At 39.9% G+C, this 16,491-nt stretch overlaps 1 protein-coding gene across 1 annotated transcript in view; it reads left to right on the top strand.

The window, feature by feature from the left end:
* cpne5a (copine Va) overlaps positions 1–16,491 on the top strand; it is an 87,420-nt gene that overhangs the window by 34,934 nt on the left and 35,995 nt on the right. The window contains exon 7 of the mRNA XM_083770133.1: positions 16,144–16,207. Coding sequence (XP_083626259.1) covers positions 16,144–16,207 — 64 coding nt within the window. The remainder of the gene's footprint in view (positions 1–16,143; positions 16,208–16,491) is intronic.

Here is a 16,491-nt window from a genome sequence, read left to right as displayed (position 1 = left end):
GCAGTACTGTATGTGACTCCCGTTGGAGACCCTCTAAAAGTATCTTCTTGAAATTGTTTTCATGCCACGTGTCGCAGATACTTTGTCGCCAAATTATAGATCAGACCTAGCCTGGAAGGCATACCATTTTGGCTTTGTGAGCCGGTCGGGACTCGGGAGCGGATGATAACTTACATCATGTTATAGTCTGGTTTGTAGTCATCAGACCGGAACCCCCAAACCGGAATCAGAATTACCCAAAATGATTTCCCTACATCAACATTTTAGGGCCTACCCAATAAAAGCCTTGATGTGGTGTATGAATCAGACTGTGTCTTCAAGTACTTCTTGGAATAGTTTGTTTGGTATATCCATATTTTATTACAACTCGTAGCGACTGGCGAGACTAAAAACAAACAGGGGCCCATAACTCTATGTGGGGGACCAAAACAAAGCGACACGGAGGATTTTAAATCTTTATCAGCTTGTAGAGCAGAATACTTCAACACTTCTCATTCAACTCTTCTCTTCAGTTTTTGCCCATTGGCTATTTGGCAAGCCAATGGGGAGGCAATGGGGGAAGGCTGTGTCCGTAAGGTAAAGTCATTTCTTGTTTTTAAAGTTTTAGTTTTTATCATGTCGCCTAGACCGGATCACATGGGCAAGGTGGAAAGTGATGCAAGGTTAGATCAGACCTAAACATGTGCTGGTCCTTGCGGTAGAGGGTTCATACACTGTAGGCCTAATACTGCCCAACATAGCTAGAGTGTAGTAATACTCTCCAAGGTGAAATCGAAATAATTGATGTTAAAGTTTTTCAACTGGCCAAATGGGTTATAGTTATACAGTATACAAGTGATATTACTTTAATTGTGCATGTATTTGTGATGTAATTCCCATGCCCATCCCCCTGAATGGCTGATTTGACCTGTGACCCCCCAAATGTAGTTACTGCACTCTGCCTTGGTTTTGAGTTAGGTTTTGTAGTTACTTTTGTAGTTAACTCTTTTCCTCTAAAACAAAACAAAATTAAACTCAGATGAAACAGACACCAAGGAGTTCCTTTTTAGTTATAACTCAATTTCGACCAAAAATGTATAGTTACTTCACTCTGGCTTTATTATTCAGTCTGAATAATGAAGTGAAACAAAATGAAAATTCAGACTGAGTGTCATCTCTATCCACCCTGGCAGGAATAGTGTCAGTGGATTATAGTCTGCCCTACAGTGATGAAAAAGAGGATGAAGAGAGCATTATGGACCCTTTTCCACAAAAATAACTTTGGTTCTAGATTATTGGAACCTTGGTGCTTTCATGTAACCAGCTGCCATTATATGGTTCCAGTTCCAAACCAACTGTCAGTTCATTTTAAGTGGAAACACCCTGAACTGGTTCAATATTAGGCAGGGGGAAAAAATAACTTAACCGCTTCAACCCTGGTGGAAAAGGGACCTATGAGACAATGTTCACAATGATCATATCATGCACCAAAATTAGCTGATCAACAAGCTCACAACACATGGCAGTGCAATATGTTGTAGCTGCTATTTAAAAAAAATAAACTGAGCAAGTCCTTTTGCTTTCAAAGAATTATTTGTAATCTTCTGTTTCTCTTAAAATGGTGGTCATTCCTGTGATATAGGATTTTTCTGTGGTTGTTTAATGGCTACATGCTTCATGGAATCTGACATTAGAGTGCAGGCTTTCGGCAGTGGTGGGGCTATGAGGAATGGCCACTCCAGGGACCGAGGAAATCTGTTAACCATGCTTAAATGAACCCTCCGAAGGCACACTTGCATCCAATGACCTGCTTAGGAAACGCATGAGTACCCACTTACTGCACTCCACCTCTTGTGTATTCTCTCTCTTTTCCTTCCTTCCTTCCTTCCTTCCTTCCTTCCTTCCTTCCTTCCTTCCTTCTGCCCCAAAATTATATTTTTTCTACATCAACTCCCTCTCTCTCTCCCTTGGGTCTTTTTTTCCCTTCATTCTTTCTCTCCCTGCCCCCCATGTTCTTCCTCTTATTTTCACTGTCTCCACTGTCTTGCAGTCTCCTATTATTTTTACTGCATGTAAGCAGAAAAAGCTAAATGAGCTGGGTTAAATACTTTCCCCAATTACTCTGAAAGTGGGTTCCATACTCATGGGGCAGAATCAGTAAAATGCCTGCTTGTTCCGCTTACAATCCAAATATGTCAAAGTTACTGGTAACTGCTTGAAGGCTGATTTGAATGACCCTTTCCACTCCTGAGACTATTTTGCCATTTTTTAAATGTGCAACAAATCACGCAACAGAGCTGAATGTCATCTTTTATTGAAAATATGCTAATTGTTACCCATGAGTATTGCATGTGGGAGAGAAGCATAATATGATGATAGGTAACATGAGTTAATTACAGTGAGAGTAGTAACCTAACCTTTAATGTTGGTATGGGAAAGTCACAGGAGCATATGCATGCAATATTATATACCATGTCAAACTAATTATTGTGGGCTGGGGCTCAAGTAGCGAGTCCACTATTGTTATTGCGACCGCAGGTCGCAGTTAATTATTAAATTGTTAGTATCGTTGGTTACACCCCATATATGGTCATGCCTCATGACATCACGTGATGTCATCAATATTAAGCCCATATGGAGATCCCTGATGTCATCAATATTGGCCATGGAGAAGGATCAACATTATCGACAGAACAGGTCAGATCTAAGGGTTTGAGGTTTGAGGTCAGATGTGTTGCTGGCCATCCTTCCTCTTCGATGTCTCTCTTTTGACTGACACCTGTCCATTTAAACTCTAGACGGGCCTGCCCCAAAGTTATTAGTGCAGCCGGCAAAAACTAGAGTTCTCAACAGGCCCCAAAATTAAGGCCCGGCCCTACCTGGGCTCTCATCAAACCCTGTACACTCAAGACACTGCCCCCACTGCCACCCTTAGATCTCCATATATGGAGCTGACTTGTTCTGACATTCCATATGTTGATCTGACCTCATCAAAACCTGTACACTTAAGACACGCTCCATGTGGCCTGGGAGAAAGATCTTGTTATAACAATTGAGGATGATAGCTGGGAATCATATCTTAACACCATACACAGTTGCTCCATAAACTCCAGACATCATTAGTGCAGGCATCATTATGCCTACACTCATTTTATCCCTCTGTTTCTCCACTATGCTCAAAATGTAACTCGACAGAGGGCTGTTTAGGACAAGTTTTTGTCAGACGTATATGACCGTGTTATCACCCCAGACCCCTATTATGCTATTCTGGGTGGATTTCAAGACCTGTCATTTCTATCTCATTACCAACATAACGCTACATATACAGTATGGCATGGTTATCATAAAAAGGAATATTCTGACCCATTGGAAAGGATTGGAAGTACCCTCTTTTAATGCATGGCTAGCAGAATTGACCAACCTGTTGCAAATGGAAAAGATAAGATATGACGTTTCTCTTAAAATGACAGTATTTGACAGAATGTGGCAACCGTTTTTTTCCCTCACCTATCATTAACAGGCTGAAGTATGTATGTATTTTATTTTATAAAACTCTTAACTGTGATCTATTGTATTATTATTTTTATTTATGTACAGTGTATTATTATTTTCCTTTGAATGGGGGGTGGGGAGGGTTTGTGTGTATATGTGAAGTGAATGTTTGTAAAATGTATAAATTAAATTGTAAATGTTTTAGTTTAAAAGACACGCTCCATATAGGGCCAGTACAGAATGCGTGTGTGTGTGTGCGTGCGTGCGTGCGTGTGTGCGTGTGTAGGTGTGTGTGTGGTATGTGGTGCAAGCGTGTGTGAATTGATTGATCGTGCGTGAATTGATTGATCAGAATATATAATTTCTTGTTTTTTGGTATGACGATTTTAATTTAATGCATGCATATCACTTTGATGAACGGCAAAATCAGCCAATAATATTAAATAAACCTTTAAATTGCATTGATTACTGTATTATATTAACAGTATACTACACACTACATAGTATTACATCAGTTTATAATATTGTACATATTTCCACAGTAACAGATGGCTAACTAACTTGTCACTGCAATTAGCAGAGCTAGGATGGAAGTGTTCTTAGAGAAAACTGGAGCAGCATGCAGGGTTCGTTTGTCTCATCTTGACTTCAGAGACTCACAGCTCTTTTTAAGTTGTTGGTTAATGAACTTGGCTGCCTGACTTGAGGCTACACAGCGGCTGTTCTTTGAGATGGGGAAAAAAGAAGCCCTCTACAGATTCGAATAATGACTGGCGCAGAATGCATTTCCTTTCTTTCCCCCCAAAAACTGAAATCCTTTAGGTACAGTATTCTAAAATCAAAAGACAGCAGTGGATTTGTTTCATTTAAAGTGTGTGTGTGTCAAGGTTATTATAGTTAACTATAACTAACGAAAAAACGAAAACTAGAATTAAAAAAACATTTTAGTTAACTGAAACTAAACTGAAACTAAAATAAATTAAAAAACGATAACTAAACTAAAACTGTATTGTGTGTTCACAAAACTAACTAAAACGAACTGAAATGATAGACAAAATGGCATTCGTTATCGTTTTTTTATCAATATTTATATGCCTTACGGACATTTAGAATATAAACCTTTTAAATGAATTCGGTTCTTTTCCTTATTTCCCGAGCCGTTTTTACGGCACTTTTCAGCACCGTAAGGCAGCATGTCACAACGCTTTACGACCCGTGTTTACATTCTGCAGTGCAGCCCCGTGGTCGCTTCAAGTTTTAATGCTGCTGCTTGCATCTCGCAAAAATGGCAAAAGTTGGCAGAAAGAGTGGCCAGACGTCCGGTTTTAGAACCACCTGTCCTCCTCCCAACTCAACCTCTGGCCGGACACATAATTGTCCGGTTTTGTGTGATATACAGTGCTTGTGTCATAACTGTCATTTACGTTGTCTCTGTATTAAAATCTCCGCAGAGCTGCTCAGCTCCGCAGCGAGCCAGCCACACTCCCTCTGTCTTAAAAAGAGAGAGGAGACGTTGCCATGTCCGCTTAATTATAAGCGACTTTGGCCTTGTTTTATAAAATAGCCTACTAAGCCTAGTCAGGCTTCTTTTGGGCTTGTTTTCATAGACATGGTTGCTTGTTTCTCTTCCAAAACCTGTCAACACTGCCAGTGGGATGGTCTGTTTGTTTTTTGTGGAATGTGTGTTCTCACAATCACTTTAGTATAGTTAATGCAGGGATAAATAAACCAAAAATGCAAAATGAAAAACTACATTTAATGAGCAATATGGCTCGACATCATAAAGAAAGGGAGGCTAAAGCACTGTGAACATAGGCTACTGGCTTCATTCTATGTCCCACACCGATGACCATAAGACTGTATAAAAAACCCCACAAGAAAGAGATTCAACATAAAACATATCTAAACATGAAATAAAATAAATTGATTATAAAAGGAATGACCTTTGTGGTACCCCATCATTTAAAAAGGTTAATTGAATTAGCAAATATATGTTCTCTGTGGACATACTGCTGGAGATGATGGTGGTGAAAATCAGGTGCGTGCAATAGTATAGTAATAATAATAAAATCTGGAATTTTATAGCGCTTTTCTAAACACTGTGTGTGTCTGTTTGGGGGGGGGGGGGGGGGGGGGGGGCTGGGGAGAGAGCCCCGCAAAAGTGTCCTCCTTTCTGAGGTCTTGCAGGTGGCCACCACAGCCCAATATGGGATTTCTTCGAATATGACTGTGTGGGAGATGCAAGCAAGTGCCTTGTGGATGAGGATGGGAAAATATGCGAAGTATGTCATGGTTGATTGTCCAACAGAGACTGAATATATATACTTTTAAATGGTATCTTTTGTTGAGTTTTTATTACACAATACTTGCTCTGATCTTTTTTAATCCTATACTTCGTTACAAATAAACCAAAGTACGAAAAAACTAAAACTAAACTAAAACTAAGCATTTTCACAAAATAAAAACTAAACTAAAACTAGCAAACCCGCTCTAAAAACTAACTAAAACTAACTGAATTAGAAAAAAATATGTCAAAACTAACTAAAACTAAACTATAATGAAAAAACCAAAACTATTATAACTTTGGTGTGTGTGTGTGTGTGTGTGTGTGTGTGTGTGTGTGTGTGTGTGTGTGTGTGTGTGTGTGTGTGTGTGTGTGTGTGTGTGTGTGTGTGTGTGTGTGTGTGTGTGTGTGTGTGTGTGCGTGTGTGTGTGTGCGTGCGTGTGTGTGTGTGTGTGTGCGTACGTACGTGCATGCATGTGTGTGCATGTGTGTGCGCCATGTTTATTGCAGTTTTTGGAGGTAGAGTGTTTGGGGCAGCTAACAGAATTATATACAGTAGATATTTTGCCTCAGGACATCAAACCCTATTTGAGCATTCTGTTGCCTTGCTTAATGCCAAGGCTGGTCATTAACGAAGGAACACACAGTCTTCCATCTTAAGTTTGGATGGAAAACATCCCTAACCTTGCTGATACACTGCTGCACTGTAGTTTAGAAAACTATCAGCATTTTCTGGCCCTCAGAAGTTTATATTCCTAATTGCACTTTCTTTCTCTTTGACTCCGTTATGACTTGAAGGTTTCACATGCTAGATCAATAAATCACCCAGGGCATGACATGATATAAAAATAAGTGTTTTATTGTAATATATACAGTCATTTTCGGGCATAGGTAAACACTGTGGAGAATTAACGTAAAGCTGGGTTGGTAATTATTCTACCCAATTATAATGGAGGTCGTGGGTAAATCACCAAGCAAGGGCAACCGCTGTCTGCCATCTGTAGTAGAGCTATGCTGATTGTTTGAACTTTGAGCAGACAGTATTCTTTCCTGTCAAAGCCACAGGGTATCATGTCTTGGAAAGGTGTGAAAGCACCTTTGCTCCTGCATCTGCCTGCAACTTTACTGTGCTGTCTCAGCTCAACACCTATATTATTAATCTTCTCAGTAGTCACAGCAGCTCCGTCTGCACACAGACTGTGATCTAATAGTCAGTCTGGGCTCCCACAGAGAGAGGTCAAGGCGTCCCTGTGTAACATGATTACAGATATGAATGCCATCGCTCACTATCCAGGTGCCGCCTAAGGGGCTAAAGGTATAGCCTCTGGCCTGCTGACACTGAGGAGATATGAGAGAGGAGAGAAGTCTGTGATGTGATGTTATGTGTCCACTGTGGCAAAGTGGTATAAAATGCCTTCGACCAACTCACAGACTTAATATCTGCAGCTGCCCGTCAATGGGGTGGGCATATGCCTCGACCTCTAATAGAGTGGGATGTTCTGTTTTTACCAGGAGGAGATTGAAAAGGATGTAGGATAGCTTGCTGTGTCCCCTGCATGGATTGGAATTCTTGATGGCAAGAAAGAAAGCAAAGAGGGCAGCAGGGAATTAATTTTGCCAGTGACTTAGAATTGTCTTGATGTGGGATTGAAAGGGAAAGTATCTTTCTGACTGACAGCTCCACTTAATCTGCTCCTTCACAGTCAGAACTAGAACTGCACTCTGTCGAGTGCATACTTGCTTGTTGCACACTAGTAGGCCATAAATGGCCAACTAGTGCGCAAGCAGAGCGCGCATGTAATGTTTTCGCCCGCTGTAAACTGTCAAATCTCAGTATCTCTGTGAACGAACGTTTGAAATGATTAATGTTTAGATGTAATTATTTGCTACCTATTATACATGTAAACATTTAGTATTAAGTATGATTCTAGTTTCTATCTATATAAGAAATACTGTTTTATTGTTGTAGATATATTCTATATTATATATTATATATTCCGTATTGCTGGATCAATGATGACGAAATGACCATATTTCTTACATACACACCACGTACTCTAGTCCCAGCAGATCAGGCACAATTTGGTAATTTTTTTTTTTTATTGATTATGTATATAGTATACGTATGACTAGCTCTAAATGATGACGTAAGAAATATATATAGTATATATATAGTATACTGTATAAAGTGTGTAGTTGTAAGTTGATTAGCGGTATTCTGTGGTCACTTTGGTCCAAAAACCGTGACAGCCGTTCCGCCATTTCAGGACCCCCCCAGAAAAACATCAAATCTGTGCCCGTATTGCTGGACCAATGATGACGAAATGACCATATTTCTTACGTCATCATTTAGAGCTAGTCATACACGTATTTCTTACGTCATCATTTAGAGCTAGTCATATACACACACATTTGAGGCTTACGCAGAAAAACATCAAATCTGTGTCCGTATTGCTGGATCAATGATGACGAAATGACCATATTTCTTACGTCATCATTTAGAGCTAGTCATACACGTATTTCTTACGTCATCATTTAGAGCTAGTCATACATCAAATCTGTGCCCGTATTGCTGGACCAATGATGACGAAATGACCATATTTCTTACATACACACCACGTACTCTGGTCCCAGCAGATCAGGCACAATTTGGTAAATTATTTTTTATTGATTATGTATATAGTATACGTATGACTAGCTCTAAATGATGACGTAAGAAATATATATAGTATATATATAGTATATAGGCATATACTATATATGTATACATATATACTCTATACTCTATACTGTATAAAGTGTGTAGTTGTAAGTTGATTAGCGGTATTCTGTGGTCACTTTGGTCCAAAAACCGTGACAGCCGTTCCGCCATTTCAGGACCCCCCCAGAAAAACATCAAATCTGTGCCCGTATTGCTGGACCAATGATGACGAAATGACCATATTTCTTACGTCATCATTTAGAGCTAGTCATACACATACGTGTATGACTAGCTCTAAATGATGACGTAAGAAATACGTGTATGACTAGCTCTAAATGATGACGTAAGAAATATGGTCATTTCGTCATCATTAGTCCAGCAATACGGGCACAGATTTGATGTTTTTCTGGGGGGTCCTGAAATGGCGGAACGGCTGTCACGACAAATGGACCAGGCCGATCACATTACTTGCGCGCTCTGCTTGCGCAAGTAACAAGAGCCTGCAGGTGGCTGGTGAATCAAACAGTCCAGCCATATTCTGTAGTCATTAAAGCTCTGTACGGTACCATCGTTAAAAACTCCCAAAACAATCATATTAGGTTACTGAAACACTATATGGAATATTGTCAAAATGTCATTGTACTGTATAGGATTGTGAGCAATTAGTTTGTGAGGAGGCTCTGGATTTCAACGCAAGGTCAGTGTTGATGTCTGCTGTGCATCACATGCCGGTAGATTAGAATGGTTATAACCGCCAGCGATAATATAATAAGAAGAATAGATAGGGATAAGAAAACCTGAAACTAAGGAAAAATACCAAGGCACTTTTCCTGCGAAAAAAAAGTTAAGGCTTTGTGAAGTTGCCCAAAAGGCCAAGGCTCCAAGAACAGTCAAAATAAGGCAAGGCAAGGCGATTTTGTTTGGTTATGTAATATGTATGTATGTATGTATGTATACGTGTATGCATGTATGTATACGTATGTATGTATGTATGTGGTTAAAATGGGTAGGGTTTAAAAAAAGGCAAAAGCATGCTCTGTTTGTATGTATGTATGTATGTATGTATGTATGCATACGTTCGTGCTCCAGCTCTTAATGCATCTGTCAAGGGTTTGGCGTTGCACTGATTCCCGCTTATTGTGATAAATGCCTTGAAATACAAAGGTAGAGGACTAGCTATAGGACCGTTCAAACAAAATAATTTCTCTACTTTTGTTTTCATTGTTTGGTGTTTACAGTCCGTCTCTTTTATCTGTAGATAAAGCTATTCTTTATTGTCTGTTGTATACTGTACATGGAGGGTGAAAACACTAACTCTCATTTTTCTGTGCCATATGGTGTGCCTTATTTATTCTCTTTGTCCACAATCTTGTATTATTTCTATCATCAACATAGCTTACGAAAAGTCACCTACTGTATATTCAAGGTTTTTCTGGTTTTGGTCTCGGCAGGCTAAATTGACAAAAAGTGAAATGACACCAGCCTTATCCTTTAATCCCATATAGAACCACCGTCCTCCAGTAAAGGCTTCCTCTTCCTCGTTGTGAAACAGGTGTTCTGAATTAATTTTTAATCCTGGGGAGATGAAGGATTATGGTTGCTTATCAGTGTTGTATGAAGATCAAGGGGATTAGAGGTATAATCCCATTTGAACCCTCATGGAATTTTGGTACCATATTCTGCCAACTGCCTCCAAACTTTTACTATGGCACAGTGCCGCATCATCATCAACATAGCCTCTACATTGATTACTTAAATTGAACTCAGATCAGTGAGACATTCTTATTTAGAATGATTTCTTGTTCATTAAAAGAAGCCCAGCATCCATATCGTGGGTGGAACATTAGTCAAAAATAGAAAGGTTAATTTGTACACTCTCAGAGTTAAATTAACACTGAGGATTTTATAGTGCACTCATAATATTGAGCAGACGCCCCTTAACCTATTCTTACATGCATGACACGTTGTGGCATGGTTAAATGTCACAATCATTCCTCATCCTAATGACCTATGGTGGACAGTTCCAACAATTGCCTGATTCTCCTCCTCCTTCTGATGACGTTGATCTCACCATAAAGACCTCCTCCATAGAATAAATAATACAAGCCATAGATTTAGGCAGAATGTCTGTAATAGGATGTGCCATGCATGACGATACTCTGTGCTTGATTTCTCTCTCTCTCTCTCTCTCTCTCTCCTTTTCTTTTTTTACACAAATTATATGAAACTACGGTAGTCCGTACCCGTTTATGGGTTAAGTAGGTTAATAGATACATTAATCTACTTACACATTTTGACACCAACTCTGTCCTCAAATTTTGAGCACGGAATATCTGCCATTTATATATAACGGTTGTCCCCTGTAGCACATCCCGATATGCGATGCTCAGCCAATCACAGCGCAGAATGGCACACCTTCCAGCCAAAGGCAATCACAATGGCCATTCACAGCACCAATTTCCGTCCACTGAGTAGAAGGGGGAAATCTCATTATGTCTATCTGCCAGACTGCTACTTATGTATAACGGGCGTCCCCTGTGGCTCACTCATTATGAGATACTCAGCTAATGACACACCTTATAGCCAATCACGGCGCCAATTTTGGCTCCATACAATAGCATTTTTTGGCGCCTCAAACTTAAGGCTCACTTTTTTGCCCTCATATGATTTGACAATATGCAGTGAAATCACAATATGTATTATATTGCCTATAGGAAACCACACTCCCCAGGATTGCATTGTCGATGCCTCTGTTCAAATTCAGATCGATTGTTAGATTGCTCCCACCACTGGGGATTTGGCCTCAAATTCCCGCCAATGAGGAGTTGTTCTGCCACAAATTCAGTTTGAGGACAAATATTTTGCGGCGTAGACCTCCCATTCACTTACAACTTCACACTGAACTGTGTTCAATTGGAAATAACTAAAGTGTATCTGTGTAACTAGAGTGCATAATATGGTACTAATTTGATAAGAGAAAAACAATCCTATCTTATATTATAATTGGCGTAAGGGCTGGCGGGCGGGCTTGTGTTTGTGCTATCAGTTGATTATATTATATAGTTTATGTTATAGGGTTATAATGAAGATTTGGCATTGCATCTTCTCACTCTCCTTCGCTATACAAACTTTGATTGCAATTGATTAACTTGATTTGAATTTGTTCTGTTGCTTGCTGGACATGAAGACTCATAATTTGGGGAATTCTATCATGTTTTTGGTGTTATTCTAACTTTGGCTTGGCAATTTAGGCATTTAGCAAACACTCTGTAAACAATACATAAGAAATAGTCATCAGGAATCATACGTACAGTAAGCTTAAGAACCTAACAGTGAAATATCTAAATGAAACTATAAGTGTACAGTACACTATAGAGTGTTATGTCTACATAAAGTGCTATTTAAGTTACATAAGTTGAGCCTATTTATACGCCTGTAGGATGTCGAGGCTAGGGCAAGTACAGTACTAAGGCAAGTTCTATGGGTAAAGATGGAGTTTGAAGAGGTGGGTTTTCAGACTGCTGCGGTTTATGTGTAGATTAAACATCCATCAACACATCAATTGATTGTCGCGTCCATGTCAATGCACTGTCATGCAAGAATATTGTATGCTTATACAAATGTGCCCCTCCCCTATACTTTTGAATGTACCCAGATCTCATACATGGCCTCTCTGAAAACCAATTGACAGAGAAAGAGAACTTTATGGCTTTACTTCAAATTGTAGCAATTCTACACGATTCTGCAGTTTATGTACTATTCTGCAGCTTGCCTACTATTCCGCTGACAGCCCAGTGGATTATGAAACCCATCTGAGGTGTTCTGTGAAATATCAATATGTATTTTGATATCAGCTAGCAGTAGTGTGATTAGGACCATAAGGTTGTTTGCTGAGTGCAAAAGGATGCCCCAGTGTCTGTATGAGTTATGACCCACTTTAGGACAGCATCATTACATGTCATACTTAGCTGGTTGGTTCTCTTATTGTACACCTGCCTGGTTGAAATCATGGAAACCCTAGTGTCATCATTATATCATATTAGCTATTCACTGGAGAACTGAAAGCTTACGGTAATAATAGGCAGTCATCAATCTTCCCCGAACAAGAGGGACCTCATCAGAATTGTATTCAATTGCCTGCGCTTAACTCACTGAATTGAGGCACCATTACAGCTACAGGCTAATGGTGTTCTTCCTGCCTTTGTTCCTGTCAAATGTACAGTGTAAGATGTCAATATCACCTAATGGGATTTGCATGATTGTTTAAAGGTTATTTTCTTGAAATATAGATGCTTTCCCGGTAGCCAGTTGACTGTTCCTGTCAATTGCTGCACCGTAGTCGAGATCAATCCAGCCCCCTGTTTGTTTACAAACGGTTTGTTAAATATTTAAAAGATGAATCAGTTATTATTATGGGGGTATTATAAGTACACATGACTGAAACCACTGCAACCTTGGAGCATTGCTACTGTATACACACACACATCAGCGTGTATCAGAGTTGAGGCCTCATTAATAATAGATAGTGTAGAAAATAGGACAGTGGCAGCACGTTTCACTTGGTTTCATCATCAAAGCATCTCCCATCGAGGGCCAGTCTCTGAATGAGTGCCGAATCAGGGCACACCATGCACCAAGAGCTCACACCTCAGAAGCTGTTAGATACGCCACAGGGTTGAGATGAAATATTATTTGTGATTCAGTCCATTGAAGTTTAACTGATGTTAATCAATTAACTGATGATTAACTGATGTTTAACTGATGTTTAAACATCAATGAATGATGTTAACTGTTAGCCTACTCAGCATGTTCCTACATTATACTTAGCTTGTATATCTGCTATGTTTGTAGAATGCTCACATACTGTACATGCCCAGAATAGCGATGCTAGGGTTAATGTGGTTAAACTTTGACTTTCATTTAGTGATTCATGCTTAATTTCAAATGTGACAGCTGGTGGTATTTTCCCTTTACCGGGAACGGTTTGTGTCAATGTCACTTCTCAACCTTTGCGCAACTTAAATCAAGCCTCTCATTTAATTCTATTTCCCAGATTGGTATTCGCATTGGCCCTTGTGTTGTGAACCAAGAGAAATGACTTGACCTGTGGTGTGGGGGAAAGGTGCTGTCCTCCCCATAGGTGGGCTTTATTGCCCATTCAAGGCACCATCAAGCTGCATGGTGGAAACTCGGAGCGAAACATCAATAATTCAAGGACATTTAATTCACCTTGAGATTGGTCCCTGAGGACGATGGTATGAGAGCCACAGAGAGTGGAATGAGTCTGCCCTATTAGGACACAACGGCTTCATTTCACGTTGTGCTTTGTTGGAGGCAAGGGGTCTTCTGTCAAGCACTGATATATGTAAATGTACTGTAGTTCAAACAAGAACAGTGTTTGTTTTAAGGAATCCATCATGCTTGATATATTAGGAGGCGGAGCCACGGTTGCTTGCTGGGTAATCTATATGGGATAAGGGTCCAGGTATACTCTCAGAGACCACTCAAGGTTAATGGAAAGGCCTGTAATCATGCCTATAAAGTCCATCCATTGTGATAAGGGGAAGGCAAACCATGTCCTGACGTGAACCAAAAAGTATTAAGTTAGTGTTTGCTTTTCAACCAATAACGGCATGCAGAGATATGAAATCAATAATGAATACAATAACGCAATTTACTAATGAAATAATGGTTATAATTAGGTCCAGTTGCTACTCAGCTTTTAATGGAGAAATTGGAGTAGTGCCTTGCAGGTAACCCACTTCTGGCAAATAGAAATACAAATTAATGTCTATATTATGTTATTTAATATACATATGGTCCTAATTTCACTTTCATGCCAGCGTGTATTAAACCTGGCATCTGGTATACAATGGTCACATACCGGTATACAGTGTACATTTCTGCAGCATGAAATGACACCTCTCCACTGTGGTAGGCGGAATCCTTGGAGGGATCTGAGACGCCAGTTGTCACAGCTGGAGGAAAATCTAGCATTCAAGACTGAACTTCTGTGGATAGGTCTCCTGCTAGGTCCACATCAGAGCCCATTGTCATTACCCCTTGTCTGGAAGTATGGCAGGGCTGTCAGCAGCGAGAGCGTCACTGTATGATTGAACGCGTTGGTGGATATCCCGACCCATTCTATGTGAGATAAAGGTCTGTCTTACTTTAGTCTGTCAGGGAGGCTTGGGGGTTAGAATAGGCTTGTGAGCCAGCCTCTGTTCATTGTGGGGTCAGGTTGACCCGACCATAATGGAAAGGTTTAATGCCTGCCCGACACATGGCCAAAGCAGGCATTAAACTTGGGACTTTTCCATTATGGTATAGGTACTCGTGAGTTTCTACCCGGTCGATTTTTGAAGATTGCTTTTGATGGCTCTCCACTAAATGCTTAAAATTTTAACTCTAAAATGCAAGTGGGACCACCATGTAATCTCCTTCTTTTAAACCACTTAACCACTTTACCACAAAGACCTTAAAATGTATTTATAAATACGGTAGCCAATCTCAAGCTCACAACTCGTTGTGTGTACGTGTGACACATTGTGAGCTATGTAATGTAGGTGCAGGGGTCTATACTAGGCCAACTCCTATTTTCTGCCTATACTAAATATCTTTGCTGAAAGTATCTGATCGATAAGCTTGCAACACGTCACAACGAAGAAGGCTATGGTTCAAGTGGTTAAAGCATCTGGCAGAAGCCAGCTGCAGAGCAACCATTATGATTGGATGCTAGAAATCCTACTAGAGCTGGTTCTGTGTAAAAATGTGGGATGGTGTTCCCATCTTTTCACAGGCATGAAGCGGAACTGAAAAATGGGGAGATTGGATAGAAGAAGAAAATCAATTTTGTCCCTCTTCAAAATATCCAGCAAAATAACATTTAGGATAGGCTGTGAAGAAATGCCCGTGTGTGCAAGCTTATACTTGCACACGTGTGTGTGTGTGTGTGTGTGTGTGTGTGTGTGTGTGTGTGTGTGTGTGTGTGTGTGTGTGTGTATGTGTGTGTGTGTTTGTGCGTGTGAGTGTGCGCGTGCATGCGTGCGTGTGACATTTTGTACATACAGTACATTCGTGTGCACATGGATACTATACTGCTCATACGCTATGGATCACCTAGCTAGTCTAGACATGATACTGGATATACATTATAGTACTCCTGTCTCAGTTTGCACAGATGTTCATATACAGTATGAGTGTATTTGATGTATATTTATTATTATCTTGACTCACTCACTCATTTAATTTGACATCCTGTGTACTCTTGTTGTCTCATAATGACAGTGTTAGAGTTAGTGTCTAAACCTGAGCCTAAAGTGTTCCTATTATTTATATTTCTCATTAGAGTCCTACTATTCTTATTGTTATTATACTGTTATACATAGATTTGCTGCTGTCTGACAGACAATAGTTGTGTAATAACATAGTGTCATGGAGTTTAACTGTAGACCGTGCAAGTGCATTCACGGTGAGGAAATCATCCTTCGCATAATACTTAGCGTGAGACATGAGAACAAAGCTGTCGAACTCCTTGGCCATTGATTAGTGTGATTAATTTCAACTATGATCTACACTACAGTATATAAAAGAATGCTTGTGAGAAAGGGTGCGGTATTGCTGTAATGTGACACTTGGCATTTGTGGTACAATAAATAACAATGTCTCCTGTTTATTGTTCTTTCAGTGGAATACCTGGGAAGAAATGTGGGACCGTTATCTTGTCTGCTGAGGAGCTAGGAAACTGCAGAGTAAGTCCTAAATATAAACATCTTCTGGAAATGTTCTGCCTTGCTTGTCAATACTTAATTCAAAGTTGCATAATGAATCTTGAACAGCATTTTTAAACTGGCATACGAACAGGCGATTGCATCGGACATGGGGAGATTGTGTATAGTAAACGGTGGTCATACTATGAGCTTCAATGGATTTGTAATGAGCTAATGTTCATTCCAATCACTGAATCGGGCATTTACTATGTGGCGTGTTAATCCATGAATCAGATTTAATAGTCTGTGTCCGCTAAAGCCCATTG

Source organism: Protomyctophum parallelum (assembly GCF_964188405.1).
Source record: "Protomyctophum parallelum genome assembly, chromosome: 7".
NCBI classification, from domain to species: domain Eukaryota; kingdom Metazoa; phylum Chordata; class Actinopteri; order Myctophiformes; family Myctophidae; genus Protomyctophum; species Protomyctophum parallelum.
Note: the sequence above shows the minus strand (reverse complement) of the source record. Positions and strands in the feature narration are given on the sequence as shown.